Source organism: Electrophorus electricus, chromosome 11, assembly GCF_041902795.1.
Source record: "Electrophorus electricus isolate QZ-2024a chromosome 11, ASM4190279v1, whole genome shotgun sequence".
NCBI lineage: Eukaryota > Metazoa > Chordata > Actinopteri > Gymnotiformes > Gymnotidae > Electrophorus > Electrophorus electricus.
In genome coordinates this window covers 16,239,456-16,257,487 of record NC_137507.1, presented here as the reverse complement: position 1 = coordinate 16,257,487, position 18,032 = coordinate 16,239,456, and the positions used below count along the sequence as shown (strand labels likewise).

Here is an 18,032-nt window from a genome sequence, read left to right as displayed (position 1 = left end):
CAATTTGATTATGCAGTACTCATGCTTACTGCTAGTTATTATTAACTCACCAGTAATAATAACTGTGGCCCTCAAAAGTGTTCGGCTCATCTGTTTAACAGGTTTTCTCTGAGCACTCAAGGCAGAGGAAATGTTACAATGTTTTGTCCATTCCTGGCCAGAGCTTTTTAAACCTTTATGACTGTTAAGCACGCAGAAAAGACTGTCTGTTTTTCTTTGCAAGGCGCCGTGGTGATATGCCCTTATTCATTTCTGTTGCCCGCTGGCCGTTAGGACTCTCTGATCTTTAGTGTGAGTCAGACCCTCTTCATCATGCTCCACACACAGAGCCTTGTTTGCCGTGTCTGCTGTCATCCACTGAATCAGTTTGTGCAGCAATTTTCTCCAGTGCCATAACAGATGTTTATTTATTATTTCCCCTTTGCATGTTATGCTCTAAGGCTCTTACAGTCATATTTCATACGAAATCTAAAACATTGCTGGAGTACCATTTTGATCCTGATTATTTAGCTTTCTGTACCTTTGCTGATGAAATATCCAATTTATTTATCGGTTTCCAGTGACATCAGTCTCAAGATCTGTATTTAGGCAATGTCTGTATTTATATATTTATTTGTTTGTTTGAGTCAAAAGCAAACTATTATTTCATCTCACTTAAAGAACATCCATACATCGTGAAACATTCCTGTTCTGTAGTCAAAGCAGTATGTACAGCCTCAGGCGTGGATTTGGTATTTCTGGGGCCCTAAGCAAAGTTATATCTGGGGGCCTTAATCAAAGACATTTTATTTTGTACAGCAAAATACAGTATTTACCCAAATTGTACAAGCTTTACTTATATTCTTACTGCTGTCAGAAATGAACCTGTTTTCTTTCCCTTAATTTTCTTTCTTTCTTGGCACTGCTGGGATATGAGTGCTTTATGGTTGTGTTAAAGAGACCTGATTAGCTAGCTAGCATGTTACAGTATCTCTTCAGTGTTGTTTCATTTTGTCAGCCATCCCCTGGTGTCCAGCAGGTCCCCCTCTGATCTCCGGGGCCCCACGCATTTGCGTGGTTTGCATGCTGGTAAAAACCACCACTGCACAACCTAAAAATGTTACCTTTACCTACGTTATCTCTTCTCCATTTGAAGTTCAGCACTCCAATCCTCTATTTTCCAGAAGTATAGTATTCATGGGTGGTTCATGTCCTTTTCAACGTGGCACAAGGTTGTTGTGTAACTCCAAATTTGTGTGCATGGAGAGACATCCATATTTCTGGTCTAGGATCTCCAATTGTACTGCGACTGAAGGTTGTCTGGCAACCTATTTCAGACGGAGGCTGGAATCTTGATTGGCTTGTGCCTTTTACTCATCTTGCTGGGTTCAGCTCCAAGAGCAGTGCTGCACTGTGTGAAAAGTAAAGCCATGTCACAGTGCAAGTCATGAGAAGCAATAGGCAGGAACAGGTGACTGCATCTTCATTCTCCAGCTCAGACAACAAGAACTTGAGAGGGAAAGACAGTATTTGAGGCTGTATTTGTGTCTGTGTAGATGCACGTAAGTGCCTGCGTGCACGAACACAAAAGACATCTCCCGAAACTTTCATTTCATAGGATTGAAAAAGAGCAAAAGAGAGTTATTTTGCCGAGCAAGGTTTCTTTCCCCCTCATGCTTATTGATATGAAATGAACAGAGCAGAAACCCCATCTTGTTCCGGGCCGCCGTGCTTATGGGCACGCCCTCCACCCCCACCCCCACAGCTCGGCAAATATAGGAGTGCTCCTGCACCATGATTAGAAAGCCTGCCTTCTCCCCGGGGCTGCATTCATTCTGCCCAAATCCTGAGGCACTTACAGGTGGGAGGGAAATGCTGTTGAATGTGTAATTTTGTGCTGTACGGATACTTGAATCAGGTGTCTGTCTTTTTTGGGGCGGTATGACAGAACATGATGAAAAGATAATGGACTGGATGTGACTGCAAGGTCAGCCTTGATGAACGGCATGTGCTGAATGGATATCCCGGAGGACTATTTGCAGCAAACTTTCTCAAACTTTCGGTATTCCAACCTTTTCGATCAAGTACCACCTCTCGCTACACAAGCGTCCAAGCTCCGCCTCCAAGCCCCATCTCTTGGGGGCCACAGAAAATCTAAGCACAGATGAAGGCACAAGAAGGTGGACTAGAAGTGTTTCAAATGGTTCTTTTCTTTTAGATTCAAATTTTAACATCTCAAACCATAATTCGGCTGGTGGCTTCATGCTCTTATTGCTTTGTATCTAACATCACACATGCAGCGCGTAACCTGAGAGTACACGCAGCTGAGTGAATTAGCTCACCTTTGCAAGGTGCCCGGGGGTCTACAGTCGAAGCTAATAAGGAAAGAAAGACTAAGTTCACATTGAACAAATTGCATATTGTTGAGTGTGTGACTTTCCAATGGTTGACTGCTTGAAGTGATTCTTAAGAACTCAGACACGCATGACTATGACAATGTGTTGTTTGTGTCTCTGCTATCTGATAAAATTGTCTAAAAAAATATGTTAGCATAATTATAAAAACAATTATTAAAAAATGTAATTATATAACATTTATATAACATAATAATGAATTTGTATATAAATGTAATTATATAAAATATGAATACATTATTTTGAAAATTGTTTGGTTTTGGCAGGTAAGTATTTCACAGTGGTACACATGTACAGGTTAAATAGATTTAGCATAGATTTATTTGTGATTTTGTATAATAACCTCCTGCTAATAACAAAAAATCTAAATGTGAAGAATGTAAAAAAACCAAAAACAAAACAAACAACAACAAAAATTAATTAAGGGTTAGGGTTAGAGTAAATGGGATCCAAGAATGAAATTCTTATCATTATTGGCTTCATTCCGATTAACCAGCATGTAGTGGTCATATTTACCCGTCATAGCTGTTAGTCGTGCTATTCAAAGCACATTGCTAGAGTCCCATCTCCCTCTCTTTTGTGTTTCTTCTGCTTCCCTTCTTCTCCGCTGGTTTCTAGTTGACTTCCAGCATCACACATCCCTTCCTGTTCATATTTTATTTAGCTGCCCAGTCCATGAACTTGTGCAGATATCAGCTGCTGTGAGTGATCACATGATACGTAGCCACGCGAGTGGGTGAATCCAGCTGGGTGAGTTCAAACGATAAAATCTCATTCATGAGTCTTAAAACCATATTGAGATGAAGGTGGCTGATGGGGTGTTGTGCTATTGTCCGTTGTGTAAAGGTAAAATGAGAACTTCAGATTTGTAGTTTTTTGGCTTTATAGTGTTGCTGTCATATAGTGTCAGAAATAGTGTTAGTAGTTTCACCCATAAGATGAGATAAATGGAAGACATTATACAAGAGTGGCATTTTCCAGAGCCTGGCAATGAAAATTAAGCTTCCAGACAAGGAATTGGGGGTTAGGGGGAGGGGTGGATAGAGAGAGAGAGAGAGAGAGAGAGAGAGAGAGAGAGAGAGAGAGTGAGAGAGAGAGAGTGCATACGTCTCATGGGTCCATCTGTCTGCCTGGTCCGCAATTGCTCACTCGCGGATCCTAGCAACCGGCGGCCCCCAGAGCGCCCTCGGACATCCATGCAGCCTCTGCGGGGAGCAGAGACAGCAGAAAGAAGCTCCTCTGAGCCCAGAGCAGGTGAGGTGCGCGAGGCAGGCGAGGCGGTCTTGGGTGCGTAGCCAGCCGGGGCTCACGCACCGCGACAGACGCCGTGGTGGCGTTAACGCAAGAGCAGGGAAGCTTCTTATTACGAGCCGTAAATAAAGCCGCCAGCGCCCTGTGGGGGTCACAGCCTCGAACACGCGTGCAGTTGAAACACAGCTTGATGGATGTAATTGCGCTGCCCTTAGAGTACCCTTCATTATCTGTACACTGAACATCTGTTAACTTTATAGTCGGGTATTGATTCTAGGAATTACATGGCCATTATAAGCCCTGCTGTAATGATGGGGTGACCTGCTGCCCCTATGTACTTGTCTGAAGAATGTCGACCTGGAGCTAAAAGGCACCAATCCACACTGGACTTGATTTTACTGTATACAATGGATTCAGAATGAGACCCAGTGCAGATGACACTGGGCTTCAGAGATAGCACCAGTCAGGAACAGAACATGGACATATGAATGGCTTCATAGTTCATGGCAAAGAAAAATGTCACTTAAATTTAGTGGTGCACAACAAGACTTTTTTATTAGTAATGACAGTTACATTTACAAGTGCTGTCTGGGCTGCTGCTCTGATCTCAAACAGCGGTTGCCTTGTGTTTAATAAACTCCGTACCTATGACATCCAAGCATTTGAGCAGACAAGATAAAAAACCCCTCACGGCATTAAAACAGTAGCGAGGGGTTGCCATGGAGATGAAAGAGAGCAAATCTTCAGAAAACGAAATTATACATTTAGAGCGTGTACTGTAAGGAAGCAGGACTACAGCACTCATTCTTGGATCACTGCGCTTGCTCCAGCAGCCCTCCTGCATCGATCTCAGACCAGACGCCGCAAGCCGGAGCCTATCTCCAGTACAGAGTGCAGGAGAATGCTGATGGTCCCAGATCAGCAGTACAGGTGTAAGGGTACCACGTCATATCACGCTCTGATTGGATTAAGATGCGCGCTCGCTGGAAGGGTTGTTGGGAGGTAGCGACCGCGCATCCGGGGAATAAAGTTACCGCTCCGTTACGAGAGCCGTCCCAGTGGCGGCCGGTATCACAGCAGTTCATGAAGCTGGGGTTTGGGGCAGTAATTGAATGAGGGCCCATTGCACCTGTCGCCGGGGCCTGGCCAGTCATCACTCACCACGCACGCCATTATTGGGTGCCTCCGACAGCATCGCTCTGCCGAGCTACAGGGTTTCCCACATGGGAGTTTGGACCTGGAAGTACTGCACTGCAGTAACCCCCTTTCCTAGTCACGCCTCATGGACGATGTGGTGGAGATAGTGTAGATGAAGGAGCAGACTATTGGAAGCACTGATAATGAATCAGGGAAAGACTTAAGTGTCCATATGTGGAAAAAAAAGTGTAGGATGACAGATATGATACAAGCTACAACTTAGAATTTGCACAATAGAGTGCAGCATTTTAATAAATTTTTGTAAAGCACATTTCATCTAAGGGTTTTGAAGAACGTACTTCTCACTGCTGTTGTTGGGTGAATGAAGGAATGACAGAATGGAGGAATGATTGACTCTCAATCCCAGTGAGCCCTCCTCCACCCTGAGATCCTAATTTACATTTGAGATCCTCTTTTGAAAAACGAGCATATCCAAATCCATCTGCCGTGTTGCAGCCCCATTCTGAGGTCCCTGTTCTGCAGGTCTAGTCCGGAAGCTTAAGATGTTCCGGACGGGCCGTGGGCCGCCCACTCACAGCTGTTACCCATAATGCAGTGCCCCTGCTGAACCGTGATGGCCCGCTCGCACTACCAACACAGCTATCAGATGGCTCGCCTTCACAACGCAGATGAGCGTGGAAGCTGTGAGAGGCATATGGAAGTTAGAACAGCGGCTGTCACCCAGCCTACTGCGCAGACCAGCCTTTGACCATTGGCAAATGTTTCAGATGCAGACAATACTTCTGACATCGTGTTGATTGGGCAAAAATGACCTACTTTGCGATAAAACTCCTCAGATGGACATTGTCAGCTAAATTTTCAGCATGATTTTTTATGGAAAGGAGGATTTAAGCATTTCATGCTTATGCGTAAAATGCACGGCACCCTACACGTGACATTTCCCACCTTCAATCTCTGTATGGATTGTGAGACAGATTGCACACATTCCTGCAGCACTACGGGTTGGTGTTTAAGAAATGGGAATTAGTGAGTTGAAGTTCTGAGCAGCATTATTACTAAAGCAAAGAAAGAAGTGGTGCAGGAAGACTCGAACTTGGAGGACGGTTTCTTTACAAAACCTTCATTTAAACAACATTTACTTTTAGCTAAACCTGCTTGGGCTTGTGAGAGTTTTAAAAGGCAAATGGGCTTTCTTTTTTTGCACCACTTAGCCTTGAATTAGTCTCCATGGGGCACCAAGCAGCCAAGTCAGCAGCTGCAGCTGCTCTGAGGTGACGACAGCCACGCCCTCGTCCTGTACTGTGAAAGTAAACCTGGCTTTACATGGTAATGAGCAGAATAAATTAGTAGGTAGTAAGTACGGCAAGTAGATTTTAAAAACCACGGTGAGGTGTGGTAGCATTATATTACATCTTATTAAACTCCACCTTTGCGCATCTTTAATATGTGAGTTGTGGAGATGTGGAATGGAAATGTTGGATGGAGAGGTTTTTGAGATTAGTAGCACAAAATGTTTCATCCGTTTGTGTATGGGTGGGTGTGTGTGTGTGTGTGTGTGTGTGTGTGTGATTCTCCCATCAGGGCGGCCAGTGCTTTGGTCTATGCTCTCCCATCCTCCAGCACGGCGTGCTCTCATCGTGGGCTGTGGACTCCAGATGTTCCAGCAGCTCTCCGGCATCAACACGGTCATGTAGGCATCGCTCCACACTCTCTCACACACACACTCACACACACATATACACATTGCGGGTGTGGTGGGAACTCCGGAAAAGACTTTAGCCCCAGAGCAAACACATTGTTGGTCATTCACAGGTATGCGGCTAGATGTACACAAGTAGGAGGCTGTGCCGGGTTCATATTTCACCCGTTCATTTTCATAATCCCTTCATTTCGCTGCTCCACCTTATACGATGAGCTACTTTTCAAAAACCGTAAACAGTCTTGGGATGTGTGCCGTTGCTAGGCAACCTCTCGTGGAGCAGGAAAAAGTGTTTGTATTTAAGGGAAAGCAAAAAAAAGTAGTGTGTTTGTGCGCACGTTTGAATGTGTGTGTGTGTGTGTGTGTGTGTGTGTGTGTGTGTGTGTGTGTGTGTGTGTGTGTGTGCTTGTTTTTAATCTGCCTCAGCTGTCATTCTGTATGGTGAGAAGGTCTTATCTGACCTCTGAAAAGACTCAGTTGTACTCAGCAGTCTGACCCTCACATGCCTCGACCAAACGTAAGCCGCATCTGCTAGACAGTCTGGCTGGGCCGGAATAAACAACATATCACAGTTCACGGTCAGGATAGTATTATGCTACTATTATGCGACACCCAGAAACACACACATCGGACATATTAAGCTGTACATCATGTCAGCACCAGCAGTAGTTTGGGGTGAACTTATGAGAACTTATGAGGAGCTCGCTGTTTCCTCACAGTTCTTTTCTAAGTGCCTAGAGGGTGTCAGATGCGAAGAGCCATGTGGAGACACAGTTGCAGTCGAGCTCAGCTGTCTCTCCGTGAGACAAGCTGATATGTCAGGAGGTTCTCCAGGGGCCGTCTGCAGACCTGCTGTCTGTTAGGAATGTCGCTCAGAGGTGTCAACTGGGGGTGTGTTTGATGAGCCGTCGCAGGGCACGGCCTCCCTCTGTTCTCTGTGCGGAAAGCTATAAATGTTATCTAAAGATTACATTTCCCCTAGTGCTAGATGGCAGTCCAAGCTTCCTGTCTGATGCTGTCTCACACTGCCTCTCTTGCTTACTGTCCTTTTCTCTCTGTCCTTCTGTTTCTTTCTTTCGTTCTGTCTCTCTTGTTGATTCATTGTTCCTTTCCTTGCTGACTCAACAGTGCCTGGGTAGCCTGAATCATGCATAAATGGCCCATAAGGACAACAGTAGCACAGCTGTTCTGTTCCTAGTCCTCATTTGGAGGAAGGCACAGTGGGTCTCCCCTTATCAGCAGACAGGCAGCTTATCTTACAGAGGCGATGGTGGCTGAGGGCGAGTTCAGAGTGGCCCGTGTAATTAGGCTCTAGCGCTGCTTTCATGTACTCACGGACTGACGGCCGCGCGCTACAAACCACTTGCACTCCTCTCTCCTAATTCCCTCCCAAGCCGTTAGCCCCGCTGCCCAACTGCCTTTTTATTGTCCTCGTCTGTCCGGCAGCACCTGCTAATTGGCGCCCCCCAGGCCAACAGCGCAGGGTCGGCTCTAAAGTACGGCGAAGCTTTTGACGTGTTTGTGTTCGTGCTAGTGTGGCATCGGCTCAGTCAGCCGTTGTGCATTGTGGATGGGTGTAATTGTGTGTGTGTGTGTGCGCGTGTTTGCATTTGTGCATATGTGTGTTGTTTTGTGTAGTGTCTTCAAAGTACAGTAAATTCTGTTTATGATTTTGGTGCCATTTATTAATTCCGTTGCCAAAACATTTTCTGTAATCACATCACCTTTTTTTCAGAACCCTAAACACAAATCTAAACTCCAACTCTGTGCTCTGTGAAAACATAACAGTCAAATCCGTGGAATCTTTGCTCAAAATGAAACCTTTTCATCAACATCAACACACAAACAGCCATCAAATATATAAACATTACTTCTGCCTTCTTGTAGACAAAGCAGATGTTCTGATGTTATCAACTGCAACCCTTAATTAAATGTATTAATAAACAGGGAAATATACCTGTATAAAGTAAATTGACAATGTAGACAAAACAATGCAAATGTAAGCATGACACTTCTATTCAACATATATAAATGAACATATGCAAATGAACCCCTTACTTCAGAAAAAAAAAAAAAAAAAGGTACAATGCAAAGAGTGTATATTACAGATACATTCTGCTTTACGTGCTCGGACAGCATCAGTGTTTGGTGTTTGGTGAAACAGGGCCTCCTTCATATCATATGCTGTCTTTTCTAGGACAGCGTGAGAAATATCACTTGCTGTGGTGAATCCACTCATTACAAGCCATCGCGTGAAGCAGATGTTCTCTTTCATACAGATGTTTGCAACACGCCTCCCACTGCGATGCAAAGAAACACTCCACAGTAGGGTTGAGGAACGCAGAATAAGGTGGAAGGAACAAATCAGTGAATCTAGCGTTATTGTCAAACCACTCATTGGCTTCAACACTCCAATGGAAACTGATGTTATATCAGATGATCACATAAGGCTGCTCTGGCTGTCCCAGTGTCGTTCTCTGAATGGCCTGATTATGGGGGCCACTGGGAAGCAGCCTAGATTTGGATGGAGTCATGGTCATGCCATGAACCAGTACATAGTCAATAATCAGTTCTCTGATGTCATCTGTAGTCTGATGTCACTGTTGTCCCCGTGTTCTTCGTACCCTTTGACCTCCACACACCCACTTCTTCCTCTTCCTTGGTTTGGCTGGTTGTTGAGCTCCATTTTACCAAACACAAGAGTTTGGCCTCTTCAGGAATTCGCTGAGCATAACAGTCCCCACATTGGTTTATTTGACATTTAGAGCAATGTGTAGAAACTTCAGCTGGTTTTTGTTTAGATAATCACAGGGGTGTGGCGTGTGTGCCGCACTGAAGGTACAGGGGTTCAGTGTTTTAGTGGCAGTGCTTTCTGTAAGACAGCATGAGGTTAAGTGCTTTGCGGTAACACTTGGGTTTCGAGAAATGAAAAGTGTTTAACAAATCTCTGAATATGTTTCAGGACATTGTGTCTAAAGTTCTGCAAAAACAGTATGGCATCTGAAGTAAGGCTTTGAAGAATTGTATTTGGAGAATCAATTTTAGTGTATTAGCAGTTGAAAAGAACTGCAAGCAACTTCCTCCAATTCCATTCAGCTACTTTTCAAACTGCTTGAGTAAATATAAAAAAAATCCCTTTATATATGTTAAGAATACAAAGTACTATACTTAAACAAATCTTACATTTAATAATTGTATTTATTACACTGCTATTGGACAATTGTGTGTGTGTGTGTGTGTGTGTGTGTGTGTGTGTGTGTGTGTGTGTGTGTGTGTGTGTGTGTGTGTGTGTGTGTGTGTGTGTGTGTGTGTGTGTGTGTGTGGTCTTGGCATTTTTATTCTATATTAAGGATAAGGTGATTAGTCCTTACTGCAAAAACAGATGGAGACATCTGCAACTGGAGTTTGTTCAGAAAAGGCAGATGCTCTGTGCTAAGAGCCTTGCTGCTGGTTAGCCGGTGTGGTCCGGGTTCCCCTAGTAGCTCGGGCCCTGAGCCAGCTCACTTCGGACTATTATTGTGCACACTGGGTCTGGTTATCCTGGCCAGCCATTCGCGGTTGCGTTTCCCCCCAGCTTTCTGCTGCACTGTTATCAGCACGGAGCCATATGTGTGTGCCAAGGCAAGCACTGGTATCTCCGTCGAGAACTATAACGGGAGCCTGCTTTGTGGGAGCTGAAAATTCCACTGGATGGAGGTACCAGTTCTCACCTAGGGCTTTAAATCGCACACTTTCACACTTTCTGTGTGTTTGTGTGATGTGTTTGTGCTAGTGTAGCATCGGCTCGGTCAGCCGTTGTGTATTGTGGATGGGTGTGTGTGTGCGTGTGTGTGTGTGTGTGTGCGCGTGTGTGTGTGCATGATCTTAGTGAAATAGGTCCAGATTACTGTTGGTCTCTGTGGTACTCTGTAGCATCTGTGTGTGGTGCTGTGCTCATTCGCTTTCATTAGAGAAATGGGTCAGTTCCCATAGGGGAACTACTCGCTCTGCCTCTCCTTCTTTCATGCGCTCTCTCTATCTGTCTCTCTCTTTCATCTCTCTCTTTCTCTCTTTGTTTTATGTTACATGTTCACTTGGAGTTCCCACATTCATTCACTCTTTATATCTCTAGACCATTCTTCTAGCCCTACACCTGGATTACTCAAGCTGTCTTGGCAGTAAAAATAATTAATTATCACTCTAGCAAGGGAACATATTGCAATGTTAAGCCACACTTGATTTTAAATGGACCAAAACTATTATAACGAAATTATTTACATTTATTGGATCATGTGAATGCTGTCATTTATCAAAACAAACACAGAATACTCTTCTGGAATGTGATTGGTCAGAATGCTCACCACACACAAATCATCATTTGTTTGTAACATCCAATGCTGTGATGATAATTAACACATGCTATAATATGCAGCCGCGTCACCACTGATCTGCTGGCGTGAATCATAAAATCTTTTTATTTAACTGCACCTCCGTAGAGCAGCTGTCTGCTGAGATGTTAGCTATCACTGTTAGAATACCTTCCATCTTGGTTAGAAAACCTTTTCACAGCAGTCGCATGCTCATTCGCTAACCACCTCTAAATAAATCAATCCCTTGCATGTAACCTTTGGCCTCTGCTGTAGAGAGGAAAACAGATGAATAAAAGACGGAGTGATTCTCAAGGCCTTTCCTCCTTCACCGCCGGTCATGCTTGTGAAACTCAAGAATGCTGGAAAGGTGCATTCAGGGGAGAGCGGTTGAATTGTCTCTTTGAGCATATGGGGACACTATTAATCATGCACACAGACTCACGCACACATGCACCCTGGTGCACACACACGCACACGTGGTCATCATGACATTTCATGCTAATAACCCCCCTCCACCAAAGGCATGGTCCATTATGACTCATTGGGATTCTCGAAATTGCTTGGCCCAGTCTTTATTGGGTTTGTGCCTGTGTGTGTGTGTGTGTGTGAGAGAGAGAGAGAAGAGAGAGAGAGAGAGAGAGAGAGAGAGAGAGAGAGAGAGAGACTGAGAGACAGACGCACATAGGAACCAAATGGTTCTCTATCTCTTGCTCTGCCGTACGTTCAGGGAGGTTTTCTGCGAAGCTCCTCTGAGTGGCAGTGTGGGTAGCCAGCTCCAAGGCCGGTGGCCCGAGGCGAGGGAGGTGGGTGAGGGGGAGTTTGCCGGTGCCAGCACAAGCTCTCTCCACCACAGAACACTCTGTACCAGACGCTGGGCAGACGCCACCACTGTGCCATAAACACAAGCCATATGCCGCAGGCCCAAATCACAGCACCACACAACTTGTCCCTGTCCAGCTCAGACAGACGGACAAAGAAAGAAAGAAAAAGAGAGAGGTATGGTTCAAAAGCCTCCTTTAGAGCAGTGTATGGTCTTCTTCAGTGGGATCTCCTAACTGCCTGGGTACACATGAACCACGCCCGACTGCATGTCCCAGCCAAAGGCTTTTAATAGGCTTTTCTGTCTCATCCAGACACTCTCCCACACCCTCTGATGTCTTAACCGCCCTTTCACCCTTTCACACATTCTCCCTTCCATTCTGTCTTTGTCTTTCTCTCACCCTGCCTCGCTCTCTCTCTCTCACATGCACTCTCTCGTTTTCCTGTCTTCTGGCAGACTCTGCTGTCTCATCCCCTCACGTTGACAAGGCAGGGTGTGAAGGCAACGTGCCGCACCACATCCATGTGGCTTTCCTCCTGTTACCGATGCCGGCCATGAGCCAGGATCGTCTCTCCTGCCACAGCCCGGGATCTGTGCTAGGGCCATTTCTTATGCCACGACCATCTTCAAGCTGTAGTCCAGGCTGTAGTCCAAGCTGTAGTCCGAGCTGTAGTCTGGACTGTAGTCCAAGCTGTAGTCCAAGCTGAAGTCCGAGCTGTAGTTCGGGCTGTAGCCCAAGCTGTAGCCCAAGCTGTAGTCCGGGCTGTAGTCCATGCTGTAGTCCGAGCAGTAGTACGAGCAGTAGTCCGGGCTGTAGTCCGGGCTGTAGTCCAAGATGTAGTCTGGGCTGTAGTCCTTGCTGTAGTCCGAGCAGTAGTCTGGGCTGTAGTCCGGGCTGTAGTCCGGGCTGTAGTCCGGGCTGTAGTCCTTGCTGTAGTCCGGGCTGTAGTCCAAGCTGTAGTCCGGGCTGTAGTCCTTGCTGTAGTCCGAGCAGTAGTCTGGGCTGTAGTCCGGGCTGTAGTCCGGGCTGTAGCCCGGGCTGTAGTCCAAGCTGTAGTCCAAGCTGTAGTCCGTGCTGTAGTCTAAGATGTAGTCAGGCAGCCTGGCTCACTTCTTTACTTTAAACATTCTTTAAACAAGACCAGTGTAAGAAATTGTTCACGTTCATATGATCCATGTTGGCCTCTTCAGTCTCTTTCCTTCTTCGTTCGCTTGCTAAGCAGAAAAGCAGCCTGGTGATGTGCGAGGAAACTGTGTCTGAAGGTGCGCCGGCCCCTGGCTTACATGAGTAGAGTGGTGCAGGTCTGTCTACCTCCCCACAGGCTGAGGCCAAGCAGGAAAACAGCAGCCATAATAAAGGTCGATAGATCCTTCACATGCTGCTGACGTTCCTAATGGACACCTGCACCCCCTCTAACTCCAACCTGTGATGTTTAGCCAGTCTACTGTGGGCATGTGGGGCAGCCAATTAAAAAGGTTTTTTTCTTCAGGAAGAAGTTTGATCTGACAGTATTCTGACCCTCAGGATCAGGAGACGAGGTTTTAAACCCACAGCTCAATAATTCTCTGTGTCTCCTGCTCTCTCCTCTCTCTAAGAGGTTTAATAAGGGTCACATCACAGCATTCTAGTTGTTTTAACACTTTGTGATTTGGAGAAACACCCAAAATCAATGGAAAACTTAGTACATTCATAATTTTTTAAAAACAGTAGGTGGCTCTTTGCTGTTTGAAAGCTGTCCAGCGGTCGAGAAGATTGGAGTTGTAAACGGGAAATAGTAATAAGTAAAAGCTGGCACTTTATTGCTTTATGTTCAAGTAATATGGTGACATGACCCAACACAGATGGAGCTGCCTTCCTGGGAACTTTGTGGTTATGGTGAGAAGAGTCAAACGGATGAGTGCTATGTTGTAAACAAACACAACGTCTCATACAACCGCTCCTCAGACAAGCTCATCTCATCAGACCAAAGGGCCTGCCAATTGGTCTTTCAGTGCAGACTGTGCTTTCATCTTTCTTTAAAACACACACACATCAGAGAGCAACAGGTGATGTGTTGCAGCTCCTGCAAAAAGCTCACATGCTGTCGTAACTTCAGGCAGTGAGCTAACCCGTGTTTAGTACTGGTCTCAGCCTAACCCTACCGGCTACGCTGCATGGTTCCAAGACTCACTCCATCCTCTCTCTCACTCCCTCCCACCCATCTGTCTCTCCCTCTCTCTTCTCCGAATCCACAGCCATTAAAAGTGGCGAGTTTCCTCTTCAGATTGTTTGAACAGAGCCCTCGTCCTGCAGGCAAATTTAACAGCTGCTCTAATTGAGATTATCGGGGCAAGAGTGGCGTTCTGCCTCATGCACCTTAGACACAAAAGAGCACAAAACAAACACAGAGGACAGAAGATCCCTGCAGCAAGGCTTTTTCATGGAGACATCTTCCTTTACCCATGCCTCCTCCTCGCCCTGTTTCAGGTCTCTCCAGTCCCAGTGCTGCAGCATGCAGGTCTGCCTGGGCTTGTGCCGTGTCTCCCACCTAACAGTGCCGAATCTGCGCTGTCCAGAGATCAAAGTCCAGAGATCGTTGGCCACCCAACGACAGAGTCTTGCGCCCCCCCGCCCCCCGCCCGGCAGTTGGCAGGGGCTGCCGTGAGCGCAGGTGACTTACCGGGCGCAGATCTTCCGTCTCGATTGGGCTCGCTCTCCAGCTGAAACCCGAGCAAGGCGCTCTGAAATTCATGGCTCTCTGAATGGGAGTTCCGCCGTGGGGGGAGGTTCAAATCAGCCTCGTTTGTTTCCTTTTAATCTTTGATATTTGAGCTCACTGCATGGCGCCTCGTTTGGCATGCTGAGGCCATAGATTTAGTGCATTCAGCTGCTTCGGAGGCTGCCGCACTTCGAATGTACGGTACTTCTCAGTTTGTTTCCTGTGCTCCAGGTTTGGCTTTTGGAGGCTGAAAAGGCAGCATTAACGTGCTGTAGACGCAGATGTACATCCACATTTGGCCTGATGCTTCCAGAGAGCGCACGAAGATATCTTAAGATATAATGATATGCCTTAAAATATAGTGATGACATCGGAGGAGGTTCAAAGTAAAGGCCAATTATTTCAACTATGAACAACATCTGAAATCCAAAATACATTTAAAAAGAATTATGCAAAGAGGAGAAAAAAACAGAGAAGTTGTTTGGCTAGTATTATTGATTTTGGATAAAGAAAGGGTATATACTTGGACCACATGTCTTTCTGAAGGACTGGAAATTAAATGCACATGCAAAATGAATTCATGAGTCTTAATGAGCATTTTTCTTTTTTTTTCAAGCATATGAAAATGTTACTCATTGATTTTTTCCACACTTAACCTGCTACTTACCCTGCTACTTATTTCATCGTCACAAGATAACATCATAGGAGAGCAGCAGCAGGTGTGTGTGTGTGTGTGTGTGTGTGTGTGGGCGCGCGCACTGTAAAGACATCCACTGAGCCTCTTGAGATCCCCTCTCATTTCCCATGGCATCCTGGGCTCTGCTAGTCAGGACTGGGAAAAGCATGGGCCCATCAATACCGAAAGCAAGATATTTTAGGTCGCTGTCAGTTCTAACGGGTGATCAGTTTGAAGTGTGCCTGCTGGATACTGTGAAGAGGGCACTTTAATTAACAGGGATGGGGCGACATCAGCGTGATGGAGGTTCCTGAGTTTGATTGCACGCCCACAGCCTGATTGGCTAACACTTGGCTTGAAGTGGATCTGATTGGTTAGACATATAGGGGAGAGGCAGTGGAGGACCATCTCTCTCATTAGAGAAAAGCTTATTCTCTTTCCCTTTCAGTTTAAAATATCTGGGACTGCAGACCTGCAGGTAGAAAGAAACATTTTAAAATCTTTTTTTTTAATTGTCTGGTGTTAAACTGAATATGATTTGACTGTAATTATCTAATATTTTATTATATGATAAAATTATGTATTTTGATAAAATGTTATGTAATTTTAGCAGATAAGCATAATGGAAATTACATGCAACAATTTTTACATTTTTAAATGAAAAATGTTCGTATTTGTTATTGTATAATGCTTTAGTTCAACCACAACCACAGACGCGCAAACATCCACGTTAAATGCCAGATTTATTCCCATCATCTCATCTCCATTCCTCACCATTTAACATGGGTTCCTTGACCTTCCTCACTGTTCTTCAATCACGCGGCCGCCGGGCAGCCCTTCCCAACAGGTGCGGCCGTGACGGCTTTCACTCGAGCGCGCCGCGTCTCGTCTCCCCGCAGGTACTACAGTGCCACCATTCTGCAGATGTCCGGAGTGCAGGATGACAAGCTGGCCATCTGGCTGGCCTCGGTGACCACGTTCACCAACTTTGCGTTCACTCTGCTGGGCGTGTGGCTGGTGGAGAGGGTGGGCAGACGCAGACTGACTCTGGGCAGCATCATTGGTGAGGACAAACGCCTGCCGTGAATTTAGCTTTGCAGGTCAGAGATGTGCAGTAGATCGAAAACGTTGTCACATTGCTAAGCAACTGTGAAACTAAGCAGAAGCCTTGGCGATTAGCTAGGAGACAAGCAGCTGTGAGAAAGTATGAGTGCGAGAGAGAGCAGCTGTTTGCCGATCGGAGATTGGACTGCATTTGCATTCATCTCACTCCAGGTTTATTAGTTTAATCTTAGGCTATATTACTCATGTGATACTGTGAGTTATTCAGTAACCACGTTAACCCTAACACAAATAGTATGGAATAGAAGTCTGGACCCACAGGCAGTCCTTGCAGTGTTAAGATCTGTTATGATTAGCTGTTGTCGTCTCAATGCACGGTGCCTGCTTCACACTGTGATCTCTCTGTGTGTCTCTGCGTCTGTAGGTACTTGTGTGAGTCTGTGCCTCCTGGCTGTGGGCTTCCTGCTGTCAGCGCAACATTCTCCCCCTGTCACCCTGCACCCCAGCGAGCCCTCTCTGGCCAACTCCAGCTGCACCTCCTACCTGTGAGTGTTCTCTGCCATTCTTCAGAGCTACACGGTGGTGCTGCATGGCTGCGCTGGTGCCACTCTGAGGCTCGGGTTCCGAATTAGATGGGAACAAAGGAACAAGCTGTCAGACTCATTCCATCTCTCAAAGACATACTTGGAAACGGGAATGTCTTCTCGGGGCATTTTTTTCTGAGAAAAAAAAACAAAACAAACCTTGCTCTGGACTAGGGCCTTTAATTGTCAATTAGGATTCCATGTTTGCAAGCTCAAATTCACATGAATAGAACACTGACAGCAAATGCTTGTATTTAGTGCATTATAATACAACCGCATCTAATCAAGGCATGATGAAATGACACCGGGTCTCAGGGGTGCTGGTGCTAGGCTGAGACTGGAAAGGTATGGCTTGTCAAGATAAAGCCTCATTTATGAATAATTCACAGCTCAAAACAAATGCAGATTAATCAGCCCTCCTACCTTAAGAGATTTGTTTTATTTTGCTACAACATGCTTGCTACCGGCAGCCATCAATCTGAATATAAACAGACCTTATCCTCAGCTCCACGGCTGTAGTGAAGGCTTGCGCCTAATGGCCATCGGAGCCTCCGTGATGCAGGGTTCACGCGGGCCAGCGTGCTCTCCGTAACGCCACTGCAATAAAGGCACTGCCACGCGGATGACCTTGCGACCCCGAGCTTCTGTGTATTGGAGCGGGTGCCTGCTCTTCCATGTCCCATTTGGCTCTCATACCTGTGCTCAAGATCACCTCGTGCGGCTATCTGATGAGACAGCGCAGATTCATTATAGCATAATGGGGGCGGAATGACCTCGCTGTCGTCGCACCAACGAGCCAATTTGTGCACACACGGCATTCTCTTTAATGCACAGTTCTCAAAAGCAGATCTCCCCTGTAAATACCTGAAACCTATTTGTATATAGTACACTGTACGCTCAGTACAGTTATTTAACATACATGACTTGTCACTGTTGTATTTTTTTTCTCTCCCAAAGTAAGCCAACTCGTTTCGCGGAGTGTGCATGCTTGTGAAAAGAAATGACTCTTGATTGCGGTGGAGGGCATGGGCGCGTGGGGTTCAAAGCCTTCCTAAAAGCGAGGGCTTGTCTTATGCTCAGTGCCGCTCTTTGGCCCGGTACTCCAGGTCGTGCGAGCCGTGTATGCTGGACCCACGCTGCGGCTTCTGCTACCAGCAGAACAGCACCGCTGTGTTCGCCTCCTCCTGCGTGCCAGTCAACCTGGCCTCCAGCGACAGAGCCTCGTGGGGCAGGTGAGTCATATTCAGGCAGCTATGTGAGCAGGCGTGACATTTTGTTATCCAGCGTGCGTTGCTGCTGAGTTCGCTCCCTATGACTCCACAGTATGTCACAGCACCACAC

The 18,032-nt window shown here is 46.0% G+C and overlaps 1 protein-coding gene across 3 annotated transcripts in view; it reads left to right on the top strand.

Moving 5' to 3' along the window:
* Positions 1–18,032, top strand: part of slc2a13a (solute carrier family 2 member 13a) — a 45,198-nt gene that overhangs the window by 23,951 nt on the left and 3,215 nt on the right. For all 3 annotated transcript variants that reach the window (XM_081723826.1, XM_035527776.2, XM_035527775.2), the window contains 4 exons: positions 6,384–6,492; positions 15,945–16,108; positions 16,532–16,652; positions 17,798–17,923. In XM_081723826.1, the coding sequence (XP_081579952.1) occupies positions 6,384–6,492; positions 15,945–16,108; positions 16,532–16,652; positions 17,798–17,923 (520 nt within the window). The remainder of the gene's footprint in view (positions 1–6,383; positions 6,493–15,944; positions 16,109–16,531; positions 16,653–17,797; positions 17,924–18,032) is intronic.